At 41.2% G+C, this 26,651-nt stretch overlaps 1 protein-coding gene, 1 long non-coding RNA gene and 1 pseudogene across 2 annotated transcripts; all 3 read right to left on the minus strand.

Moving 5' to 3' along the window:
* Positions 1 to 47: 47 nt before the first annotated feature.
* LOC107512851 lies at positions 48 to 3,371 on the minus strand. Its single transcript, XR_001597421.2, has 3 exons — positions 1,908 to 3,371; positions 1,180 to 1,260; positions 48 to 675 (listed from the first exon to the last, which is right to left on the minus strand). It is a non-coding gene; the product is annotated as an uncharacterized LOC107512851 (long non-coding RNA).
* A 12,608-nt stretch (positions 3,372 to 15,979) lies between these two features.
* On the minus strand, positions 15,980 to 16,463 carry LOC107512848 (40S ribosomal protein S15a-like). Its single transcript, XM_036230051.1, has one exon. The coding sequence runs from the start codon at positions 16,394 to 16,396 to the stop codon at positions 15,980 to 15,982; it is 417 nt and encodes a 138-aa protein (XP_036085944.1). The 5' UTR covers positions 16,397 to 16,463.
* Positions 16,464 to 21,905: 5,442 nt separating this feature from the next.
* On the minus strand, positions 21,906 to 26,607 carry LOC107512850 (annotated as a pseudogene).
* Between the last annotated feature and the right edge of the window lie 44 nt (positions 26,608 to 26,651).

The raw sequence follows: 26,651 nt of genomic DNA on the forward strand, positions 1-26,651 counted from the left end.
TTTTATGTTTCGAGTCGACGTTCGATATTATTTTAATACTATTCTCATTCTCTGTGCTCTTCCTTCCTCCCATCTCTGTTATCTTTTCTCGCCTTGTTTTCTTCTCCGCCCCTCTCTTCCACTTTCCTCGTCTCCGTCCTAAGTTCGTTGTGGACATTGCTTAACCATGTCCTTCCTCTTGATGCAACCATAGTCTCAGGATTGCGTTTGCTTCTCCTGCCATTTGAAATTCACGGTAGCATCTAGTAGAGAGAACCCCACTGAGTGTCAAATGTGGAGACATTTTATGATAATGAGAACGATGTCGGGCATAATTTGACCAATGGAACAATACGCCTATGGCCAAAAGTGCTTTATAATGTGTGCTGCTGTCATTAAAAACCCAGTCTATTATTGGAACAGCCTGTTATTGGGATTAAAGAAGACTACAACAGTAAGGTATGCTTTTCTATAACCCACGACGGATGTACTTCAACAACCCCCTCTTTGATCCCATAATGCCAGCCTCCCACCATTACAGCATTACCGCACCTTTCCCAATACTGCTCATTTAATTTCTCCAAGAAAGAACAATCTTATCAACACATATATGCTCAGGAATTGACTCTGCAAGCTTTAGGTGCTCTGGGCCACAGCGGCTTCTTTTCTCTCCTGCTGATCTCTGCTCCTTCATTCCTGGAGAGAAAGGGAAAGGAAGGTCAAGCAAATCATTCCGTTTTACCCACTGGGGATTTTTTGGTAGCTTTTAAGTGTTCTTATTCTCACTCTTTCTTAGGACCTCGGGTAAGTGAAAGTTGACCAGGGCTTAAAACAACACAGTAAGTTTTAGATCTCAGGGTCAACCACCATATCGGTCCGAACTGGTGTCTGTGGGTATGATCATTTCAGAGGGAAAGGTGGCAACGGGTGTCAGAAATCCAGGTGTAGGTGTCCTTTACTTCAGCAGTTCTGTTGATAGTCATTTACCCAGGGCCATGATGATTTTGTATCAATTAGGAAAAGGAACTCCTTCCTCGAGACAGTTTATATCTAGCTGCCAAAAATTATCATAAATATTTAGAGTTCTGATGTCTTAAAAGTGACTGGTGCCCATGTGGATGAGACACTTTGTGCAGTTGTATGCATTGGTCCCAGTTAATTTATAAATACTTAGCATAATTTATAAATACAAATCCGTACCTCTGTTCTCTGTAGGTATTCCATCCACCTGTCAATTCTTGCTTCAAGATGTATGTTAAAAGGTGTTCACTGAAGCATTATCTGTAATAGCAAAAAGTTGTCGCAAATGTCCAGCAACAGGGGGCAGGTTAAATAAATAAACTAGGGTACATTTATACAATGACATACTAGGGAGTGTTACAAAAAGAATACAGTGGATGTGCTGAGACAAAAAGATGTTCAAGGTATATTCTTAAGTGAAAAAAACAAGGTGCAGAAGAGAATATATTATAATTCAGTGTACGAAAGTTAAAAAAAAAAAAAAAAGAGGAAAACGTGCTGAGATAGCCTAATTTTGTTTCTGAAAAGACACTCAAGAAATGATTAACAGGAGTTTTCTATGAGGATAGTTGATTGCGTGAAGAAGGGAGCTTTTAGTTCAAATGTATTCTTTTACGTATTGTTTGAATTTTCTTACCAAAAGCATTTATTGCTTTCGATTTAAAAAAAAAAAAAATCAATCAAGGTTACCAGAAGAGAAAATCATAGGTCTCTTTTCTTCACTTTTAAGCATGAAAAAATAAAATCCTAAAAAAATATATTTTAATTGCTGTGTGCATCCTCCTACAGAATACATTAAAAAAAATAGACTGTAGGGTTTTTCTGTTCTGTATCTCATAGCCGTGGAGCTGGGGAGGCGAGGCAGGAAGAGGCCAGTGGTGAAGCAGGAGGCAGAGCCCTTTCCGTACCTCTGTTCTCTGTAGGTATACCCATCCACCTGTCAATTCTCGCTTCTGAAATCAAACAAATAACACTTTTATTTATCTATTGGACAACCAACATATTTAATCATAAAACAAGAGTGTCATTCAACTCACTTTCGTTTATCGATTCAGTTTGAACTGAGTGTAAACTCAGTGCTTCTAGAGTTACCATCATTTCAAAAACCAGGGACCTGTTAGAAAGCAACTAAGTAGTGCTGCCTTCATTTTATGGTCCTAAGTGAAAGAATAAGATTAGCTGTCTTTCTCACTTCGATTTTTTTATTCTGTTAGAATAAAAGTAAAGCTTGATTCATTATTACAAATTTTATACTAAGAATTCATTCCCCCCAAATGAATATTTGTTTAGGCTATACATACATCATTCCAAAAAAAGAAGATGAAAGTAAAGATTTTTCTTGGATGAGCACAAATGACATTTAATATAATTAAGTAACATAGCACCCCCAAATCTAACAACAGAGTGACATTTATATCTTAAAAAAAAAAAAAAATTCCCTTCAGGAACAAATGTAGGAGGAGAGCATTGTGAATGTTATAAATTTTACAGAAAGTTTTTTTACTTTGGAGTTTTGCATTTTGAATCATGCATTTGTTCCAGGGTCAATGGTATGAGACCTTGATTTTGATTACAAGTTATACACATTTTGATTATGTTACATGCATTCTATTCTGTTACATGTTGGAAAATAGATTTTAAATACTGAACTCATTCCAGGGTGAGGTCTTCTCTGGACACATTAATGTAACAAATGCTCTTTTATACTTTGCTGAATTCTGTTTGGAGACTGATTATTTAGAGCCCTAGTATTTTACTTATCATACTTACCTTGGTTACCCTATGTCACTAAACAAATACTTATTAATTCAATAAACATTTATTGAGATTCTTTGGTGCCAGGCTCTCTGCCCAACACTAGGGTGTAGTGAACATAAAGATAAAAATACATATAAAAAACTGTATTGTCCCTGCTCTAAGAGAGGTCACGAGCTGTCAGCCCATAGGTTCTTTTGTCCAATATCCATCATGTTTTCTCTGTACAGTCAGGGACAGAGCTAAAGTAAGACAAGAGAGACACCTAGGACAAAATTTTAAGAGATACTCTCAGGAGTGTGCAAATGCGGGTGAGCATCTGAGAGTAAGGGTCTCAAGAAGTTTTGAGCTCTAAGCCTCTGAGCTTCACCCTCATCCTGGCCCTGAATGCAATAGTTTTCATTGGCAGGCAAATCAAGATTGTTTCGTGTCATTTTACATGTGACAGAACAGAAACTCAGAGAGACTTAAGTAGGACTACATAGATAGTAAGTGGCCGAAGCAGGACCTAAGCCCATGACACTGGCTCCCAGTTTCGTTAGTGACTGTTTCGTTAGTGACTGTATATGTATTAGTCAGGGTTCCCCAGAAAAGCAGAAGCAACAGGGTGTGTGTGTGTGTGTGTGTGTGTGTGTGTGTGTGTGTGTGTACATAGAGAGATTTATTTTAAGAAACTGGCTTGCAACGGAAGAGGCTGTTGAATCAAAAATCTGACGGGGTGGGCTGGTAGACTGGAAACACGGAAGAGAGTTACAGCCTGTAAGCGGTCTTCCGGCAGAATTCAGGGGAGGCCAGTCTTTGTTCTAAGGCCTTCAAGGGATCGGATGAGGCCCACCCAGTCAGCTCCTTTCACTTCCCTGAAAATGGCTGCACTCCGTGTCTATTTTTCATGCCTAGGAGTATGCAACCCTCCCTGTAACCACTTCTTCCAGGCCTTGCTCCAATTGCACACTGAAAGGCCTCCCTAGAACTAACAGCCTTATCAAATTCTCCCCCTGTACTTTGCACTCCTATGGTGGCCTTTTATCGCTGGCCAATTTGTATTCAAATTATTACGTAGGGAGCTATCTCCCCAACCCTGGGTTGTGAGCCTGTGGAAAGCAAGTCCTGTGTCCCGGTCTCTGTGAGACCTCACTGAACCTGTGGCACCCTGTGGCACCCGGCACAGTGCTTTGCACATGGTGAGCGTCTTAGTCTGTTCAGGCTGCTATAACACATTACCATAGACTGGGTGGTTTAACAATAAACATTTATTTCTCACAGTTCTGGAGTCTGGAAAGTCCAAGGTCAAGGTGCCAGCAGAGGCAGTGTCTGGTGAGAGCCAGATTCCTGGTTTGCAGATGGCCACCTCCCGATGTGTCCTTGCATGGAGGAGAGAGAGAGAGCAATCATCTCCTATGTCTTGTCTTATAAGGGGACTGATCCCATTTCTAAGGACTCCATCCTCATGACCTCATCACCTCCCAAAGGCCCTACCTCCTAATACCATCTCACTCAGGAAATGTGCCCTAAAGTGAAACAAGGTTTCAGCTTGGGGGTAAATGGGGAGAAACTCACACTATTCAGTAAACGTGCTTCTGGAAAGGAATGTGCTTGCTAAAGACCAAAATTCTATAAAATGAATGAGATTTTAAAATGAGTTAATGGGGGTGGAGCTGATTGTTTTAGAAGAAATACAGATGAAGAATCATCAATTTTATCTGCTTCCAAGTTTTGACATTAGGGCTTTCTAAAAGTATGGAGTTTCTGCAAAAATTTAAAAATAGAACTACCTTACAATCCAGCAATTCCACTTCTGGAATTTATCAGAAGGAAATGAAATCACTACGTTGAAGAAATAACTGCCCCCCTCCATGTCCATTGCAGCATTATTTACAATAACCAAGACATGGAAACAATCCAAGTGTTCATCAATGGATGAATAAAGAAAATGTGGTGTATATATATATATATATATATATATATATATATATATATATATAATATATAATATTATAATGTAATATTATATTATGTCATATAATATTATTCAGCAATAAAAAAGCAGGAAATCCTGCCATTTGCAATGACATGGATGGACTTTGAGGCCATTATGCTATGCTAAAGAAAGATAAATACTATATGATGTCACTTATATATGGAATCTAAAAAAAGTGAACTCAAGAAACAGAACAATCTATGGCCATGCCACCCTGAATGGTAGGAATGCTAAGTTCCTGATAAAGTAGAGTAAGAGTTCTAAGAATCTGAGTCATCAACATTACAGACTTTCTCCAGAACCAACTTTTTCTGGATTAATTGTACTTTCAGGGAGTTTGTTCAGATGTGTTTTTCCTTAGTTAAAAATACACTCTTTAAAGATTCGTTAGCAGGGGAAAGTCTTTGTGTTTTCCATGATGACAGATTTCATCATTGCCTATCATGATGATCTCTAGTCTGTGTGAAACTAGTCAAAGGGAAAAATTGATTTCCCAGTTTCCTTCGAGGCCAATGGGAAATCACTCACTATTTTGCCCTTGGCCACCCCGGTCCACATCTGTACAGGACACCAGGAGTGAGTAGGCATCTACTTGTGATCACCAGCTCCTGAACTCACTCCCTCAACTTTCAGCTAAATGAAGATGGAATTAGAAATTCAGTAACTAACTTCACGTATCGACTACCGGTTTCCAAGCTGCAGATTATGGCTCATTAACGGGTCATGGGATCAATTCAGTAATTCTTAATTCGTTGTTTGTTTGTTTGTTTTTTTAAAGAAGAATAGGAAAAAATAAGTAAAATAGAAAAAATCAAAACACATTTCACCTAGTAAGATAAAAATGGTTTGGTGAAAGTTTTGTTGCAGTTGTGTGTGTATGTGAGTGTGTGTGTGTGTTGAGTCACAATGTAAAATGTATTTCTTACTGTGTTGCAATGAGAAAGTTAAGCTACTGAACTAGACTCTAAACCCCAGGAAGGCACTTATTAGCCCAGCAAACATTTGTTGAATTGAACCGATTTTAATGTGTGTTTGTGGATTTACTCAACAAATATTTACTACATCTAACTGTGTACACGACATTAACCATGGCAACCCCTCATTTAAATTTTTTGAAAACACAGGGCACCAACAGGTTCTCAAAATCTTACTCAGATTTAGAAAACGCTCCTCTTTAGGGAGTCACTTACCAGGACTGCTTCATCATCTTTAATCTGGTTTAACCCCAACCTGCTCTATAAATAGACCCGAAGCTCTCTAAACGGTGTCTAAAAAAAGATTGTATGAAAGCGCGAGGTGCAAAAAGTCGGCAAACAAGGCCTTCAGACCCCTAGCAGTCCTATCCTGGTTCAAACCCCTCCCTCACAGTTAATCAGAGCAAATCTGCACAGCGTCACCGCCCCCAGAACAGATGATATCACAGGATCCTGTCCCTAATGTTCCTTTTTTAGGGTTTGGGTGCTGAGCACTTTTCTTTTCTGGCTGTAATGTCCACCCCCATCGCCACCAGCACTGCCACCAGAGGTTTCGCTCTTCCTGGGAGAAACATACATTCTCATTGTCCCTCCATGGGCAGAGCCCCCCACAGTCCAGAGCCATCACAGGTCTCAGTGCTCAAGTTGTCGTCCCGAGGATCCTGTGCTGTGCCCAGGAGACTGCAGCTGGCCAGATCCGAGCCAAGCCCGAGGATACCTGCACCACCTGCTCTTCCATCTCCCTGACTGCCTGTGGTCAGGTTCTAGGCGTTCCTGAGTTCTCTGCCTGCCTTGGACAAGGCGGCCCATTAGCGGGGACCGGGACTCTAAGGCCTTCACATCCTCTGCCCCAGTGCTTGCCGATGCTTCCTGGGGCAGGGGGTTTATCATCTCCTTGTCCTGGCCCCTGAAGCTGAGGACACGTTCCTAGCAGCTAAGCTCCGAAGCTCAGGTGACCCTAGTGAAAGTCCGGCCTGGGTCAGTCAGGCTCCAGACCACCTTGGCTGCATTCCTCCTGAGATTTCTGAACTCCCAATGGGCAACAGGAGAACAGGCAAAGGGTGTAAGCAATCAGCATTCTGAAAATCATCTCTTCCTCCGTCCTGAACTGGATCTACCCTACACCGAAGGCGAGTGGATTTGCGAGTCTTTCTCGGCCAGTGTTTCCAATCAGAACTTTGGCTGTGGGCTGGCTCTTCTTCCTCCTCTCTGCTTAGACTTCCCCCAGGCCCCAGGAGCCCTAGCAGCCTCTGTTGCCTCTCCTGTGAGCTCATTCCCATCCTGAGTCAGAAAAAGAGCACCCGGGTCGACAAACAGCTAGGGCTGAACTGTCTAAGGAAGCACAACTTTTCTTTCAAGTGTTATGAACTCCCTCCAATGGTTCTTCACCGTGGATGCAACCTCCTTGTTCTGCGGAGAACTCAGCCCTTCAAGGGGCCTCCAGATCCTGCGGGGAGAGTGGGGGAAGGGAGAGCAGAGTGCCTGGCGGGATGGAACCCCAGAGGCCACCACCCAGACAGAAAGTGCAAAGGGGTCCATTTGGGTGTACTTGGTCCCAAACCCAAACATCCCACCAGTCTAGAGACATAGAACATAGTATAGTGGAAAGAACATGATCTTCGGAGACAGACTGTGCTCATATTACTTTCTTCTACTTCCTGAGAGATTTGGGCAAATTACTTAGCCTCTCTAAGCCTCAGTTTACTCATTTATAATATGGAATAATAATAACTTGCAGGATTGTACTGAAGATTTTAGAAGCTGCTTCTCACCCTCATCTCCCCAGGGACTGGCAGCCCTTCCTATGTGCACAGACAACTAACCCAGCTTACCCCATGGGAACCCTCATCACATGGTACCATGCAGTCTCCCCCTCTATAGCTTAAACATCTTGATCGAAGTGAGTCTAGTTTGTTTTCTCAGTCTCTGATATTTGGTGCAGTCCGTGGACATAGCTGGTACTCAGTACGAGCTTGCTAGCTGATTGAACGAAAGAATAACTGAAAATGGCAAGAAAAGATGGTAGGAAAAATGAAATTTCTTTATTACATGTATTCCAGGGAACAATCTTAGCAGCTACATCATAAGCTAACCGTGTTGTATGCTGAGATTTTCTCATTGTGGTAGGTGTAATTTGATTTGTGTTCCATCCTAAGTGGTATCACAATGCATTCCACCATATCGCTAAACGAAAGTCTTCTCTTAAATTTTCATTATGCAAATCACACATGGCCACACACACACACACACACACACATAAATCACAAGTCTGGAGAAGCTAAACTAAAAATAAATCTAAAGCACTCTAAATCCTACTATCAAATAATTATTCTTAATATTTTGGATGTGTCCTTCTAAGTATATTTAACGGTCTTATTGAGATATAACTCACATATTGTATTAATTTTCTAGGGCAGTATACATTACTCAGGTTTTTCCAGAGAAACTAAACCAATAGGGTGTGTGTGTGTGTGTGTGAGAGAGAGAGAGAGAGAGAGAGAGTGTGTGTGCATACAGGGGAGTGGGGGAGGGGGGAGAGAGAGAGAGGTATTGATTAATTTTAAGGAATTGGTTCACATGATACTGGAGGTGCAAGTCCAAAATCTGCAGGGTAGGCAAGCAGGCTGGAGACCCAGGGAAGAGTTGCAGCCCAAAGACAGTGTTCTAGTAGGATTCCCTCTTGCTCATCAGTCTTTGTTCTGTTCAGGCCTTCCAGTGATTGGATGAGGCCCACTCACATTAGGGAAGGTAACTAACTTCACTCAAAGTCCAAGGATTTAAATGTTTTTAGTCTCATCCAAAAAACAGCTTCACAGTAATTCCAAAATAATGTTTAACCAAATATCTGGGCACTGTGATCCAACCAAGTTGACACATAAAAAGAACCATTGCAGGCTGTCATAACAAAGAACAAGACTGGGGGCCTTAAACAACAGAAACTTATTTTCTTACAATTCCGGAGGGAAGATGTCCAAGATCAAGTTCCCGGCAGGCCTGATTTCTCCTGAGGCCTCTCTCCTTGGCTTTTGTAGGACCGTCTTCTCCCTGTATCTTCACACAGTCTTCCCTCGGTGTGTGTCCTAATCTCCTCTTCTTACAAGGATTAAGACTCACACTACTAACCTCATTTTAACTTAATTTCCTCTTTAAAGACCCTACCTCCAAATACAGTCAAATTCTAGGATACTAGGGGCTTAGAAACTTGATATCTGAATTTGGCCCATAACATGTACATACAGTTCGCTCATTTAAAGCGTACAATTCAGTGTTTTTAATATATTCGTAGAGTCGTACAACCATCACCAAGATCACATTTAGAATGTTTTTATCACTCCCAAAAGAAATCCCATGCCCATTCACAGTCACTCCCTATTCCACGCTCCCCATTCCAGCAGCAGAGGGAAGATTTAAAAGCTCTATTCATAATTGAGGAAACTGAGGTCCAGAGATCACTCCTGAGCTAGAATCTAGCTGAGAAAACCACAGGGCTTCCTCCAGGGAGGAGGAATTTCAGATACTGCGAGACAGTCACTTGCTCAGTTATACTAATTGTTTTAAGTGTCAGAATAAAAATTAATATCCCCAAAAACCTTTCCATCGATCAATAAATCCTATGGCTAGCTTAACTGTATGATTGTGCTGCTAGATATTTGCTGCTTCTACTCTGGTTCATCAACATATTACAGCTGCATAGTTAAGCATACTATGTATAACCCCTTGGTAGCAGGTACAAAAGTGCCCTTCTCCGGGAGTGAAGAGCCATGCAAAAAAAAAAAGTTAGCTTTTTATCCACATACCCAAGGTTTAGCTAGTAACATGAATGTCAACAAAGAACGATGATGTTAATTATTCAGAAATGCTTCCACAATATCCCCACTTGGAAGAGATAAACTAATCATTTTTAAGAAAGGACAGTGTGAAATGTCACGATAAATTATGTCTTGGGTTATATGGTCCTTGGATTGAAACACTAAACAAAACACAAGGAAGAGGGAATTTCCATTTTAATTGTGTTTTGTCCCTAAGGTGCAGGTTACTTTTAACTTTTAGTTTTACTTACTAAAGTGACGACTTTAAGCACAGCCTTCAGCAGCTACCTTTAAAATTCTAGCCTCATAAATTTTAAGCATTATCACTGCAGTTTGAAGACACCTATCCAGGATACTACTGTTTTATAAAATACATAAACAAAACGAGTCAGTAAAATTATTCTGGGGTGGTAGGAATTCTAATAAAAGAAAGCATCGTGAGTGACAAAAGTTACAAGAGATCTTAAACATTGTTTACAGTTCATTGTGATGGACTAGATACTGGTAAAAGTGAAAGCAGGCACCTTTCAACTGGATTAATGCATTTTTTGTAGAACCTAGTTTACTAAATTTAAGGGCTTCGATATATTAAGAGCAATATATTCTGCAATGTTATAAATGCAGCTACGTATTTTTGTCCTCTCTTTAACTGTATCAGAACATTTGAGACACATCAAAGAGTTACAGAATTACCTAGTAAACTCAGAATTACCTGTGGTTTGCAGGGTGTATTCAAATTTTTAGCCTAATTACCAAGGTCAAATAGGCTTCAACCTTGAGATAGGCTTATAGCCACATTTGCTTTATCGGTACTACGAGAATATTCTAGGCCTGAAATCTGGGAATGGGCCCAATTCTTCTTGAGTCAAAAGTCAGAGAGCAGTCAAAATTGTTGTTATAGTTCTGTTCCAATTCCTCTTCTGACTTGATAAGCCAGTCCACACCCAAATTTCCAGCTTTTCAGGTATAAGAATAGAACCAGAGATGCGAGCCACCCTCTTTCTAAAAGGGGTGCTACAAAGGTACACACCTCCGCCCAGGTTGTATACCTCTCCCACCAGCCAGAACAAGCACAGACCTTGTCTATTCCTGACATAGGTACTCAAAGAAGATAATCCAGAATTTACATATTTTTTTTTGCTTCTCTATGATGCAATTACATATTCGTAATAAATAAGAAGCTACCATTAACAGAATTGGCTTTCAGATGAACTCATGAAAATATAGAATCCTGAAAATATAGAGAGATTCATATCAATAAGGAGAAGAAGCAAGAAGTACTAGGACCCCAAAAGTTTCTTCCCTTCGACTTAGGGTAGAGGCTTCCTTCCCAGTTCCCCTAGCTTTATCTAATGCCATCACCAATTTCTCAATCACTTAAAATTCTGAAAGTTGGAGGGGAGCATCTTTGACTCACTCTTCGTTTTTGTCTCCTTTACCCCAGTAGTCATCAATTTCTAGGCAATATTTCTTTGAAAAGTCTTGGGTCCTCTCATCTTCTATTATCAGCCAGAGCAGGTCCTCAGTAATCACACGTTGATTACTACAACTCTTACTCAAAGCTTCTCTCCACTTAATCTGTTTGGCACGTCTTTGTCAGGTATCCCTGAAATGCCATCTCCATTGAGTCATTCCTCACTGCAAACACATGATATGGAATCCCCCCTGGAACCTCCAACATCAGTCTATAATCTAACTACCAAGTTTTCAAGGTCCTTCAAAATTGAGATTCCCCCATTAGACTTCCACTTCTTGGATGGCAAGCTTGGTTTTGCTGATTCCCCACTGTAAGCTGGCACAGTGTGTAGTACAGAGGGGGCAGAAAATAAATTCCAACCAAATGAGCCAACAAACCATGAAGCCCATGGAACAGGTCATATCCCTATTTGATGATAATTACCAGAGCAGAGTAGTTAATGAGCGATAGGGATGTTTTGCCTTTGCACAGGTAAGAAAGCACAAGAAGGGCATTTTGAAGGATAAATGCTTTGCCTGATCTTGTAAACTCTTGAAATCCTTCTTGAGTAAAGAACAATAAAGCACACTTATTTTATGAGTACTTGTAAATAGTAGCATAGACTCAAAGGCATTGATATGAAACATTGCTTAAAGTTTGCTATACTCAATTTGAGGTTATGATAAATACCCTAACGCATAAGAGCTCGTTGATTTTTTTGGATCATGTATGCTTACACACAAATCAGAAACACTAAAAATAGGATCTCTTGAAAATATAAAAACAAAAGGACAATTGACTTTAAGTAAGCCATTTGACATTTCTGTGCCTCAAATTCTTCATCTGCAGAATGAGGAAGTTGCAAAACCAGATGGTCTCAGTCTTACCTTCAATTCTGACATTATTTTATTCTATATGCAAGAAAAAAACCACCCTCTGCTCTTAAATCAACAAATCTATTAGTTTGAACATTTACTTTTAAGATTTCATAGGCCAGTGATAGTCCCTCATCTCTAGTGTTTTTCTATGGGCTTCTCATAGGGTTGGAAGCTTTTTATTTCGACAAGGAAAGAGAGTTTTTTATTGTTAACACCACCATCCTACCAAATATTACCATCGTGTAATTTTAACAATCATTTTAGGACCAGAAATTTAAGTTCTGGATAAAAGATCTTTGTGTTTAATACATTTAGGTTTTCTTCCTCTCTCTCTTTCTTTTTTTCTTTTTGTTTCTTTCTTTCAATGCTGCAGGCTCTTTATTTTTCTCATCTATCACAAGCTAGTGAAAACTTTGTCACAGACTGATATCTGTTGTCATTCTGACTTGCTACTTCAGCTTCCCCATCTGCAACATGGGGATATGAGTAGATATGAGTGAATCCACCATTTTATCAACTATAAATATTACAAAATCTAAATGTTTAGCATTGGAAGGTATATTAAATAGAAATAAGGCTAATTGAGTGAGTCCATCCACCCATGAGAAGATATTTGCATTCTTTTTACTGCATTGCCACCAGACAGTTATCCAAGCTGCCAGCTGACACTGGGCTGTTCTCAGATTCTGAACGTGGGGTTGGGGGAGTGAAGCCATAGCAGCTGGTTCTGCTTAAAAATGCTTATTTACCACCAGCTTCCCTTATATCAGTGCTTTATGCATTCTAAGATGAGAATATGAAGGTCGCTAAGTGTATGCATCTAATGTAATACAGATAAAATGCCCCATTTTGCATATTTAAACATTCTCTATTATTCAAGGCTCAGGGAAGTCTTCCTTACCTTTCTAGCCAGAAATAATCTGCCCTCTTTTGAAAAGTCCTCAGTATTGTCTGACTCTACCCTATGGCACTTAACAGTTCCTCCCACCTTTGTGTTATGGTAAAATATGTAAAAACCTTATTTTCTTTACTCAGTTTGTAAAGTCCTTGATGCCAGACATATTTAGCAGAATGTCCTATAGGAAATGGATTCTCAGTAAACAGAGGGGAAAATGAAGCACGGGAAGAAGAAAAAACTCTGTTACGTAAAGGAGAGACCTCCTACAGGGAAAGTCCTTTAAAGAAGTATTCAAGAGAAGAAAGTGAGGAAGCAGAAGAAGAAAGTGAGCTGGGTTAAAAGCGAAGAGATTCTGTCTAAACAAATAAGGAACAGGTAGAGGAGGAAGAGGAAGGGCCTGGTCATGTTCTTTTTATGGGTGGCTTTACTTCGCAGCCTGAGTTTCTTTCTTATGTCACCTTTTGGTTTTCAGGTCTACTTCCTGCATGGGTTTACTTGCTGTCCTTAAAGAAATCAGTGCTAGGCATATGCAATAACCATAGGGCAGCTTAAACTCTAAAAAGCCAAGTTAATTCCTTTCCTAAAATGTAAGCACTATCTCTCTGAGAGCAATCGGCTGACTAATTTACAAACTTTTCTCTACTGCAAATGAGCAGATTTGTTCCTACAACTAAATCACTGGAACATCTTGTTCAGCTGAATTATTTCTTCTTCAAGGAAACCTACATCAGTGTTCACAGTGCCAGGCTGTTCCTTCCTAATCAAGACACTGTCTTGACAAATCAACTTAGCTTGAGTCAGCAGGGGTAGAACCTTCCTCTGTCACTAATTGAATGAAAGGTCATATCACCCACATACTGCCTATGAGACCGCCCTTCCCAACTTAGATCTTATTTTCCTTGGGTGTTAGGTTGGTTTTGACCATTGAGCCCCATCGGTTCAGTTCTGGCTCCCCATGACTGGGCTGTCTTCACAGAGCCAGCACCTCAAACTCGAGTTGTACAGAATGGAAACTTGTACCTTTCCACACACCAAGACTGCTTTTCTTTCTGGTTTCTCAATCTTTGATAAACCAGAGGAGGAAGCCACACTGACCTTTCTGTTATTACTGAGCCCCAAGGGATCTTTCTTTCCTGGGCCCACTCAGATGCTGGGATCTCCTCCCATACTTCTGTCAATCTCCAGGGATGAAGCCAGAGTTCCCCTCCTCATCCAAGGGTTGCCACCAAAGCCAAAATTAAGTCTAAGAAAACTTAATCATTTTCTAGGAAATCCATTAATACACTAGTGGTGAGTTGAACCAACAACTTTTGTTTATAGGTAAAAAGCTTCAACCTCGACCTATAAATTTTTTTATCTTGGGTACATTTTTCCAGGAAATTATATTAATCATTTATTATATAATTATACTCTCAGTCCAGAGGTTAATCTATACATGAATGAGCTTTCATTGTAAATCCAAGTGAGCTCTATTTGAGATAACTGTGTAGTGCCTACCTGGCACTTTACAGAAGAACCAACTCTTTTGTATTCCCTGTAAGTCACGGGAGGAAAGGAAATGGGAGGGGTAAGGAACACAGTCAAAGTCCCCAGCAAATGAGGGCAGAGATTAGAGTTGCAAAGTTGAGGGAAAGGTTTTGCTGAGATCCCAGGTTCTCTGAGTTGTTGGTGAGTCATCTGCAAAGGTGCTGATCAATAAACTATTTGGCAACATAAAGAACAGAAATCGGGACTTGGTGATAAATTCATTAGAGAGAGTGAAGGAAAAATCACAGATTCCATTAATATCTATTGAGCATTTATTATATTCCTGGTTACACACTTGGGTGCTTTGACATACCCATTCAATGTGCTCTTCAGAGCAGCCCTGCAGGGATAAGTTTTATAAGAACTGTTGAGGGAATCGCTCTGATCCATGGCTAGGAAATGGTACAGCAGAACTCGAATTCAGGTGTCCTAACTCCCAGTCCCATGTCCTTTTCATGACATTATGAATCTAGAGAAGTGACATTTACAAAAATGGCCCAGTTGGGAGGAGAAGCCCACAGAGGGTATGTACGCTGAATTTGAATTTGGTCCCATGAATCCGAACTGTGGTGGGACATCTGAGTGGGGACATTCTGTACTGACTAGGTTCACAGTCTTCTTTCCATCCTGACTCACATGAGCTCAGCCCCTCCACAGAGCCTGTGACCTCCAGTGCATTTCTCCTCTTAGATCATACTGCCATCTCAGGCAACTGCTTCACCCAATACTCTGCTTTCTGTGTATGACCCCCCAGCCTCTCAGGTTTCCGGATGCCTTTGACTTTTTTTAGAAACATCAGACCTTGATCTTTATATTTTCTTCCAATTTTTTCTTTTTATTAGTTCTTTCAGGTTTTTCCATCTCCGCAAATGACCCTAGACTCCTTGGCTTATTATCTAAATCCCGCTTTTAACCCAGCATCCTAGATTCTTTTGCACTCCATCCCTCTGTAGCATCTCTCAAACAACACCCCAAGCCTAGCTCAGTGTTATAATCTGCCTTCACGCTTACTTAGTTGTCAGAGGAAAATTTCTGTCTTTCAGAGAACACTCACGAATCCATGATCTCCAACCTTGCCTACGCCCTCAACACTCTCCTCAATCCTTCCCGTCCTGGAGTCCCTTTCTATTGCCTCCTATATCATGGAGAACACCTGGATACCGTCACGTAAGCTCTCTCCATCACCCTTCTATCTATAAATGTATCAACACCCACCGTCTTCCTTGCTGCTTCTCCTCCCACGATGGCGAATCAGCTGTCCATTCTGCCCAAGGTCAGGACCTGTCCTCTGCTTCTTCAGGTCTCTGGTTCTTCGTAGCACTTTATGTCATTTCTCTTCCTCTGCCAGCTCTTTTCAGCTTCTAAGCATGCTCCAACCTCTTGACCTCACGGTCCCCCTAGCCCTTGCCCAACTTCTCCTTCCCTGCTTATCCAAACGTCTAGTCAGCTTCTACTTCCTCGCCTCACACTTGCTCCTTCACCCACTGCAGCCTGAGTTCCAACTGGCTAAGGAACTGCATTCTTAAGATCTTAAATGCCCTCCTAAGTGACACATATGGTTTTTACCGTCCTGGATCTCACAGCTCTATTTTTTATTTTAAATTGTGGTAAAATACACATAACATAAAATGCACTCTGAGCCACTTTTTTTGTCCATTGAGGCATTTTATGTGAGTGTATGTATTACATCTCTAGAAAAAGAATCTCAGGATTTTCTCTCTTGTGCGTTTTCATCTTTCTTCTTCATGGTCCACGATGCCCGCAAAGTGGTCAGTACCATGAAACCAAACTGCCGGGAGGGGAGCAGGTCGTTCCGCCATTTTTCTATATCTTTGAATCGTACGTTGAATCTGGGGCTGATCACTCCACACCCGTTTAACCTGCCTGTGAGGTTCACAACGATTTTCCCAGCTCTGTGATCATCAGTGGTTTCGAATTCGCCAGTGTCACCACACTTCATCGTCACAGTCAAAAACTGGACGGTGACTTTGGAGCATGGCCTGATAAGAACCTGCCATTCGCCGCTCTTTTCAGCATTGCCGACGCTCTTGGTTGCATTGGCCAGGCCGTTCATGCGCTTCATTACGGACACACAGAAAGATGGCAGAGAGAGCCGGACCATTTTTCAGTGTCTACTTCAACAGTGTTAAGTATATTTACGTTGTTGTGCAATCATCTTGCAAAACTGAAACTCGGTACCCGTTAAACAACTTTGTCCATTTGCCCCTGGCCCTGACAACAACCATGTCACTTTCTGTCTCTATGAATTCGAGTACTCTAGAAACCTTACGTGAGTGAAATTATACAGTATTTGTCTTTTTGTGACTGGCTTATCTCACTTAGCATAATGTTCACGAGGTTCATCCATGCCATAGTATGTGTCAGAATCTCCTTCCTTTTTAAGGCTGAATAACATTCCATTTTATGTATATACCACATTTTGTTTATTCATTCATCTGCCGATGGCCATATGGGTTGCTTCCACCTTTGGCTATTGTAAATAATGCTGCTCAAACATGGGTGTATAAATATCTTTGAGACTCTGCTTTCAATTTTTTGGATATATAAAAAATTGTATATCTATAAGTAGTACTGCTGGATAACATCATCTGTTCCACTTTTTTGAAAGTCTGTCATTTCCTCCTTTGCTTTCTGCTACACTGCTTCGTGAGATACTGCCCTCATTTTCACTCCCAGTCCTATTCACACCCTTCCTTCCCTGTCTCCTTTGTAGGCTCACCCTCTGCATGCCCTGGGGGTCTGCATCCAGCAGGCTCCAATCAGGAAAAGAAACCTCCTTTCAAAGAGAGGGTGTCTGTTATATCAACATCAGAAAGCTGCAAAAAATACAAAGGGGAACATTTCGGTAGCCAGATCAATAACTGCAGGAAGGCACTCCTGCCCGGAGGGCTGGGGAACACAGAGGTGAGGACAGCTTTCACATCCAAGGTGTGATGAGAAGCTCTCAAAGAGCATCCTGCCCCATCCCCCACAGCGGCGGAGCTGGTACTTGGCCCCTCGCCCTTGTGCTCAGCTAGCTGATGCTCGTGGCTCTGAGGGAGGTACCTCGGTTGGTGCTGGGAGTGAATGAAGAAGCTGGAGACTGGTGCTGTGGCAGCATCTGTGACTTGAGTGACAATCATAACAATTAGAAGCAGGAAAAAAAAAATCTCTTCCACCCTCTTCATGTCTTCCCAGCTCCCTTCAGTGGCTCTAACGGGCAGGAGCCGGCGGGAATCCAGCTGGTAAGGGACATGGGAAGGCAGTTTGCAAATCCTGGCCAAACACTCAAAGAGAAGCATCTGGAAGAGTGGACTTGGAGCTGAGAGACAACACACAAATGACCAGGGCTCTACCCGGGGTACGCTATTCTCACTGAACGCACTTTCCAGGAGCGGCCTCAGTTTTCCAGGAGCAAACCCGCAGGGTTGTGTGCTGTGACATGCAAACCCACTCGTCCAGTGCAGACCTCTACTGAACTTCAGGAGCATTTTCACTTCCATCGTCTGCTAGAACTCTCCGGTCTGGCGGCCCTTGAGTTACACAAGCTTCACATCGTACTTGTCATCTTTCCTCTTCACGCTGCTTCTATTCTTCTGTTCCCTGCCTCAGCTGGTGGCCTCGCCTATACCGATGAGCTGGTCCCGAAGGCTGGGAGGCCTCCTCCCTTCCCCGGCTCCTGCGCCTCCCAGAAATCTCTCCCCCTCCTCCTCCCCTCTGCTCCATCACTATACCACTGTCCCAGGCCTTCAGTCCGTTCCCCTGTACACTCCTCGGCGTTCCGCGGGGCTTTCTTCTCGGCCCCATTAAACTCACAGAGCTGCCCAAGTGATCTCTTCCAAATCCAGAAATGGCCATCTCTCTCCCTTGCCTAAATAAAACTCTTCCACAGCTCCCCAATATCCTTCCCTCATCTGGCGTCAGCTCTTGCCCCACCCTACCCTGTCCCCTGCTCCATTAATTATGAATTGCTTGAATTATGCTATTTCTCATATTCTCTTCCTTCTGACTAGAAAAACGTTCCTCCTCCAAACCTCCTCTGAACTAACCATGCTCATCTTTTGAAACTCAGGTGAAATCCACCTTCCCAAATCGTCCTCAACATTCAGATAAAAGATTCTCAAGTCACGAGGGATGACAAGTGGTGAGGTACGTAGAGCAGTGTCTCCAACTCTCCAGCCACCGGTCTCCAGGCTACTCCACCGCTGTGGCCATGGCCACAGCCACCGCTGGACTCCCTCACCGCCCAGTCCCACTGCCTGCCACACACCGCTCCAGCCCCGGCACGCAGCACTTCTAGACCCTTCTCGTAAAAGCAGCTCCTCCTGTGAGGTTTTCTGTCGACACCCCTCATCACCAACGTCCAATCACTAGGCCCTATAATTTCTCCCTTCTACACATTTTTAAATCTGTTCACTTCTCTTCTACCTCCCAACACCAAGTCATACTTAACTGTCATCTAGAAGATTGCAGTAGCCCCTCTCCTCATTGGCTCCTGCCCGCTCTCCAATCTGCCATCTCCCGGTAGCCAAACTGACCTTTTCTGACTGGAAATATGATCTTGTCAATGACGTGCTTAAGATACTGTTGGATGGTTAGCCTTCGTTTTTAAGATAAAGGCTCAATTATTTAACTACGAAGCGCTTCGAATCACCTTTTACCTGTCCCTCTCACCTCTTCATCTTCGTCTCAAATAGTCCTTTGTCAAATTCTCCTTTGAGTCCTGTTACAGCCTGACTACTCTTTCCTCACTTTGGGTATTTTCTACTTGGCTTCAGGCCTTGGCTTAAATGTTACTTCCTCAGAAAAGCCTTCGTCGATTCCTGGGCCCCATTAGGTCTCCCTATCGAAGACTCTCTGGCACTTTGTGCTTATCTCTTTGTACCACTTGCCACCATCATAAAATCGTATGACTCATTTTAACGTCTTTCTCCCACTTGGTAGACTATGAGCTGCAGGAAGGCAAGGATAAGGCCTGTCTGGTCCCTCTTACAGTCTTACAGCCTAGCTTGATAACTGGCACATAGTAAGTCCTTGCTACTGTTTGTTGAATGTTAATTAATATTTGTTGAATTAAAATTAATGCGTTTCCTCATTCCCATGCCAGATTGGTTTGAGTCTCTTCTCTAAGCCCCCATTAGACATTGTAATAGTCATTTTTGTTATTGCACTGACGTAATTATTCGTGGGTGTGTCTGCCGCCCACCTCTCTTCACTCTTTAGTCCTTCCTCAGCTGCCTTCTCCTCTCCCCGAAAATTCCTCGAGGGCAGTGTTTTATGCCAGTCTCCTTCTATTAATAACTAGTGTTATGGTTGGACCAGCCCTTGTGGTTCTTTATTGTGATTACAAGATGCCTTTCAGCAATAACCATATGGAAACTTTGAAAAAATAAAGGCTTATTACTTTAAGAACCTGGAAATTACACAGCACACCTGGGGCCACACAGCAAGGTTGAGGGGCGGGGGTGGGGAGTGTACAGGCCTGAGGTTCTGCTTTAATTGGGGTCAAGGGTAAGGGCCTAGGGTTTCCCTGAGCTCACTCTTAATTGGTGAATTAAAAATATAAGAGTAGCAGCTTAAAATATGGGAAGAAAAGAAAAAACAAGTGGCCTAAATGGTCTGTTACTGAAATCAATCAAGATCCCTAAAACAAAGGAGCTTCAGTGGTAGACACAGTCTAGTTTTTACCTAGTTGTAGGGCTGACATGTGTTTAATTCAAAACAGCCATTCCTGAAGTAGATGACTATTAAAGTGGGTATCTTGGCAACAAAGATCAAGTGAGGCACTTGCAATACAAAAAAAGAGAAAAAACTGTCATCGTTTATACTGCAGCCAGGGACAATCACATGTTTGTCTGAAACCAAGTAACACTCAAAAAAATGTTTACTGAATGAATGCAGCCTTTGGGGGCTGGGGCGGGAGTTTGGGGAGGACAGAATCAAAGGTGAAAACTCACAATGGAGGACCCAGATTTGTGAGCCATCTCCATGATTATATTTCAGATTGAATCTTGGGGCTCACCCTTCATGATGGAGGAGGAAGAGGAGATGTCAAAGGAAGGCCAGAGATTCAGAGGAATATTGTGCCAGGGGAAAACTGAAAGAAGCAGTTCAAGGAGGGAAAGTTCAGTTGGGTCAAATTTTGCTGAAAGAATAAGGAAGTTGGGGACTGAAAAAAGGTTGGATTCCACCAAAAAAAAAAAAAAAAAAAAAGGAGGACGTTTTGCACAGTGTTAATAAAATTGTGGAGATGGAAGCCAGTTAGTATGAGATGAAGAACGGGCTAGTTTCACTGGAGAGGGAAGAGCTGCAGGCTGTTTGTTGAAAGGGCTTGGCAACTCCAGGGTGAGTCAAGCTCTCCCATTGGACAAAGTAAAAAGAGCTCTAGAACAACGTTTGTTATCACTTTTTTTCTACCCTGATAAGTGCAGAATAGACTGAATTCATGACAGAGAATTTCGACTTCCCTCTTCTCACTGTTGGCATAATGTTGTGTTCACAGCTGGTATGAAAAAAAATTATACTCCTTCCCCAAACTGATACAAAGATTACTGTTGCTTTTCATGCCTATTCAGCGAATGTGAATCAAGTATAAAAATACAAAGTTATTTTTCTTCACAAAAGGAGCTATAATACATTTTTTAACAAGAAAAAAATATAAAATTAAAAAAAAATCCTTAGTAGGCTTCCAAAAAATATATTCTAAAGCAATTTCTCCAAGAGTGAGAATGTCAGTAATAAGTTACTTTCTTAGTATGTCTAACAATATGTGTCCTTGGCACACGATTCCTGAACAAATCCCTCTTAATAATGAACAAAAAATGACTAAGAGAAGTTTTCTAAATTATAAACCGTGGAAGCTGGGAAATTTGGCCAGTTTTCAACTTGAAAGCAACCTCTATAATGCAGCAGGTAAACCTGCATTTGTGTCAGAATGCTGAGTCACCAGGCTACAGAAAAGCCCAGGTAATACTGTCCCAAGCAAAGCTCAACAAAACTAAAATGGAGTCGAATTTACTGAGAATCACAAAAGACACGTTGACAGAGAATGTCTCCACATACCCTTGAAATTGAAATCTGAAAAAATTGCTACAGGAAACTATTTCACAGTATTACAAGTTGAACTCATAAATAGCTGATAGGCAGAATGAGATTTTTCTCTGAACTCAAATAAAACAGATGGCCTACTACAGGGAGTATGTGAACTTGGACTGAAAAAAAAAATTTATTTTCAGTAATCTCTAAGTGTGTTTTAGCATTTTCTTCAATTACGAATGGAGGCAACAAACATCTAGGATTAACTGAAATCATGAATTTTTCATATCACCTTACAATTGTTGCAGATACTGTAAAGTAGTATTTATACTCATCATCGTTAGTTATTAGACCCACAATTAGATTTTGATTTAATGCATTATAAGGTAGCACATGTATTATTATGTCAGAAATTTGGGGTTTAAAAATATTTTCATAACTTTATTTCATTATAATTGAATTCGCTATTCAATGTATTTTGTTTTATGCATATAAAAAATATTCTGTAAGCTTTAACAGACAGTCAATGCTGTCCATTGCACAAAAGAGATTAAGAACCTCTGGGTATTTTATGAACGAAGCTTACAGTTCAGCATTTCTACTTGCAGTCATAGAGATATAAGCAACAGTCTGCACCATTTGGTGCCCTTAATAAATTGGAATAGATAAAATTTTTGCAAGGTTGTGTTAAGACAAATCATTCAATCCAAGTTCTTCTGTGCAATATAATTTTGGTTCAAGTGTAATGAAGGAAAGACATTCTACCTCCTTTTGGATGGCTGTGAAAACAAAATGCTCCCAATTAATTGCTATACCTGGTGCAGACCCCCAAGACAGCAAGGTCCCAGTGTGAACATTGGAACGAAGTTAAACCTCCAGGGAGGTCCTGAGGTCCCCAGACATTCCTAAGGTAACTAATGCCATAGAAAGAGCAAGTGGAAGAATTTCCAGTCCAGGAGTGCAGCTTGGTGTGGGAGGTGGTTCACTTTGTGAAGCACTTCAGAATACTAGCAAGTCTAAAGTCAAACAGTATTGGGAGGAAAGGCATGTCTAGGAGATTTCTTTTGTGGTCAGACCACACCTTATTGATGTGAAAGATATGAAACATTCAACTTAAAAATGTCAAAAGTGTTTTTGGGGTTCTGACATCTCACATACCAAAAAACCTACCATTTATTGTTCAGTAGGAAAATATACTGTATGATCAAAGCCAATTTATCAATTTAGTTTCCCTTAAATTACCGTATCTATTGTACCTACTCTCTTGGCCAGAGAAATCTTGAACGATATAGAAAAAAATGTCCCTGTACTGCCCCCAAGAGATAGAATCTCAGAGGTAGCTTATGTAGTCTTTGAACCATGAATCCCGCAGGGTCTATTAAGGACCTGCATGTAAAGTTATGCTCAAGATACCAGGGATACTATTTGGATGATAGAGGCAAACATTCCTAGGACTTTTTTCCCCAGGCATCAAGCCAAAGACCACATCTATCCTATTTGGTGCAAATGGTCTACCTGATGAAAAATTCATCTGGTGCACAAATAAAATTGTATTGTTTATGGTTTAAGCATAACGTAGTCTCAATGTGGGAAAGAAAGAACAACTGTGTTTGCCTTGCTACAGGAACTTTTTTTTTTTTTTAAGTGAACACAGCCTCAAGATTTTGTCTTCATAATAAAACAAAATATGAAGCTTAGAACTGGATCACTTGGACCTTTCTCTTCTTATCTCCTCCCATTTCAAAATGCTTGCATCTCTTAATAGCCAGCATTCTTTTATCTCTGTAGTTGGACGTGACACATTCAAACCTCAGGACAATCTTCTTCATAGTTTTAGACTTTTTGCAGAAAATCAGCTTAGTATGTCCACCAGAACCACTCTGCTTCCTGTCATAACACTGCTTTCCCTGCGCACACACAGAATCCTAGTACTTCTTGTCCTGTGTCACTTCGTGGGGCTGGTGCTTGCCGTACTTGTTACAGAAAGTCCGGTGGGTTTCAGGAACATGCACCATGTTTGTGAGAGTGCTGTTGGCACAGAAAGAGGGTACAAGAAGTATCAGGGGCTTCTTACTATCTCATCTAGAAATAGAAATCCATTCCTGTCAGCCTGAGTTGAGACTCTAGAACTTCAGGGCTCCTCCCTGTTTCTCTGATGTTAAATGTGAATGGAGCCACCTAGGCGTGTTTGAGTCTGTTGCAGTAGGTCTGGGGTGGGGATCCAGATTTCCTTAATCTAACAAGCTCTCAAGTAATGCCAATGTTGCCGCTCCTTGAGTCTTCCTTAAAGGCTTACAGATAATGATGGAGCCAGGATGAGGATCTAGACTAAGTAATTCCAAGCTACTTATGTCTCCATAAGAGACGTCTTTATCAAGACTGTATCACTTTCATAAATGAAATATTATTTCCGCAATGACATGATGCTAGTAAATTTTTGCCTTACTCTTTCCAGGTTACCGAAAAGTCCTAGAGAAAAATCAAATGTGGTACAATATTATCCGTAAATATCAAAGTGCTATTTTTCCTTGAGAAGTAAAGACTCTTCTATTGTTAATAAGCCTATTATATTAACTTCTTTGCTCTTCACAAAAATTTCTAGAATTTTAACATATTTTGGTAATAAAGACATGCTTATTGTGGTTTTACTTTACACTTTTCGATAGCCTGAAAATTTCTACTTATTTTAATTATATAAAGAATTGGTGGTACTTTTTTTGGAGGTCATTATCATCTTTAGCACTTAATTTGGGAATAACAAAAACATTAGTTTCTTCTTTTTACATTATTGTTTCTTAATGACAGTACTTACCTACACCAAACGCTTTATGTCTCACATTCTCAGTAGGCTGACAGGGTTGTCCCTGCAGTGTTTAGCATAAATGCCTTTGGCTATACTGTTTACTTTCTCTTGTATTTTTAAAGAGTTTGCATTTTTAATGACCTTAATTTATTGGAGGATAATTCCCAGTGGCAGCAGTCAGCATTCATTATTAATGTTTTCTATTTTAAGGCAGATTGGGTTGTATAAATCTAAACATGTGATTAGCACAATCTATCTGTTTTTGCTATAGATAATGTGCCAACCTAAAACCTACAATCCTACTCCTGTACACTTTCATTACAAAGATAATGACCTTCCATAATTCTCTGAAACTCAGTAATATGGATTTTCCTTAAGGAAACACTTTGTGGTATTGGAATGAAATAAAGCTACTCTATTTTCATGGCAATTTATATGAAAGTTATTCCAGGCATCTTTGAGTTTGAGAAAGGTGGGTAAATATGTGTCCATCTTGAGATAACTGGCATACATACCATTTTAAACTCTACCTATTGAAGAGTTTTATGGAGAAGTCACGTGGCCAGGTGTGGCCTGGCAGCTTGCCCTTCAAGGCCCCTCTCAATTCACAGGCGAACCACCCAAACCGAAGATATAGCATGAGACAACAGCCTCAACTCCCAACAATGCAGGTACACACAAACTGATCCACACCCACATCTCTCCCTGAGAGCTAGCAGCATCAGTCAGGAAAGTGGGTGGCTTCAAGAGGGGAGGCAGGTAGCTGACAAGAGGCACAAGGGCAAGTCTTATACCTCAGTCTGGACGATGACTATGCAGGTGAGTACATATGTAAAAATTCATGGAGTTTGAGTGAGGTACTTTATACACTTCACTGCAGGAATTTTATATCCATCCCAATCAATATATGAAATAAATTCTTTGCATTGTGCATAGCTGTTTCTTTTGGAGTAAATGGCTCCTTTAACAGTTGTGGCTCCAGTGCCTTCCTTATGGGCTTCTTCCTTGGTGTACTCCTCTGGACCCTCTCAGGAAAGAGGAATCATTCTTGGCTGCCCAGTATGTAACTCATCAGGCCTTGGAGAATTGTCAAATGGTCATGCAGACAATACAAACAATACCGAGCCCAGAAAGAAGATAAAAGTTCTTCCTAGAAGGATTCATTACAAGGCAGAGGATCATTTAAAACAAGGTGCCAAGGTCCAAAGCAACAAGAAACTGAAAGGAGGAAATAGGTTTCGGGCTTGGTCACTGAACAAATCAGTTCAATCACCAAAGTGACTAAGAATAACAAGTGAATAGAGTGGACCAGCCAAATAGCAGTGTCTGCTGCTGCTTTGGCATTAACAGGTATTTCATTTGAGGAATGAACTGACCTCAATTTAACCAAAATAAATCCTATCTACAACCCTTCAACCTGAGATTATTCTAATGTAGGACAAACTGTCTTACAAATACAAAATACTTTTACCTCTATTAATAAAGCATTCCTCATGACACTTGTAATTTTTGAAGTTCCCTTCATTCGACTTACTGCATTGTGACAATTTCTGGCAAGCAGGGTTATTGTAGGTCATGCTATTTATAATCCCTCTTTTACTGCGGTGGTTATAGCAGCCATACCTATCATTTATCGTGTAACTACAGCATTCACAAACATGCCTCACCCTTCAATCTTCAGACTGGCACAGTTGCTCCAGATTTTATAGAGTTGTCAAAGTGTTTCGGAGGGGACAATTCACTTTTCTCTGCTTCTGCTCAATTTTCTCTCATATTTCCTCTCTTTCAATTTTCTTATTCCATTTGCCTTGCTTCTTTTTTATCCTTTACATCTTTATTTTAAAATTATAATTTATACATATTGTTTTAAGAGTACACAAACTCAAATGATTTTTGGTGGTAACATTTTCTGAAAAAAAAAAAAAGAATAAAGGATATTATCCAATAGCATAACTATGGGTGGGTATAGATATATTAACTTATGGTCCCTTCTTTCAGGAGGACAATTTAGTGTTCCAGTGCTCTACAGCCTGAGAACATTGAATATCTATTTATGGTGACTGTAACGGTAGGGGTCATTTGTAAATTCCCTGCGGGTCAATAACAGTGCCAGCAGCAGTGGAGAGTGGCAAAGAATTTTGCAGAAGAGCGGGTTCTAGACACACAAAAATAGCTCAGAAACATAAACTGTTCCTAAAGTGCAGAGGCTTCGCATTTCCTAGGTCCTCCTTCTTCCGCTTCTCTATTCTCCTGACCTGTAACCTCCTCTTAAACCTCTCTCTCCTCCATCCTCTTGCAGCCTCCACTGACTGTCCAGGATGACCCCGAACTCCCAGCCTTCCTCTCGCTTCCTCCAACCAGGCTGGGTGACTGGTACCCACCAACATTCCCCAACACCGCCCGCGCCTGCGCCTGCGCAGAGCCTCTTCTTGAGCGAACCCGCTGCCATCACCCCGGACAACCACGCCAACACCGAGGATGCACGATCTGCGCTAAGCCAGCCTCGGGTCGTTTTGTAGACCGACGAGTGTCGCCTGTA

The sequence above is a fragment of the Rousettus aegyptiacus genome, unplaced genomic scaffold (genome assembly GCF_014176215.1).
Source record: "Rousettus aegyptiacus isolate mRouAeg1 unplaced genomic scaffold, mRouAeg1.p scaffold_m13_p_12, whole genome shotgun sequence".
Classification (NCBI taxonomy): Eukaryota; Metazoa; Chordata; class Mammalia; order Chiroptera; family Pteropodidae; genus Rousettus; species Rousettus aegyptiacus.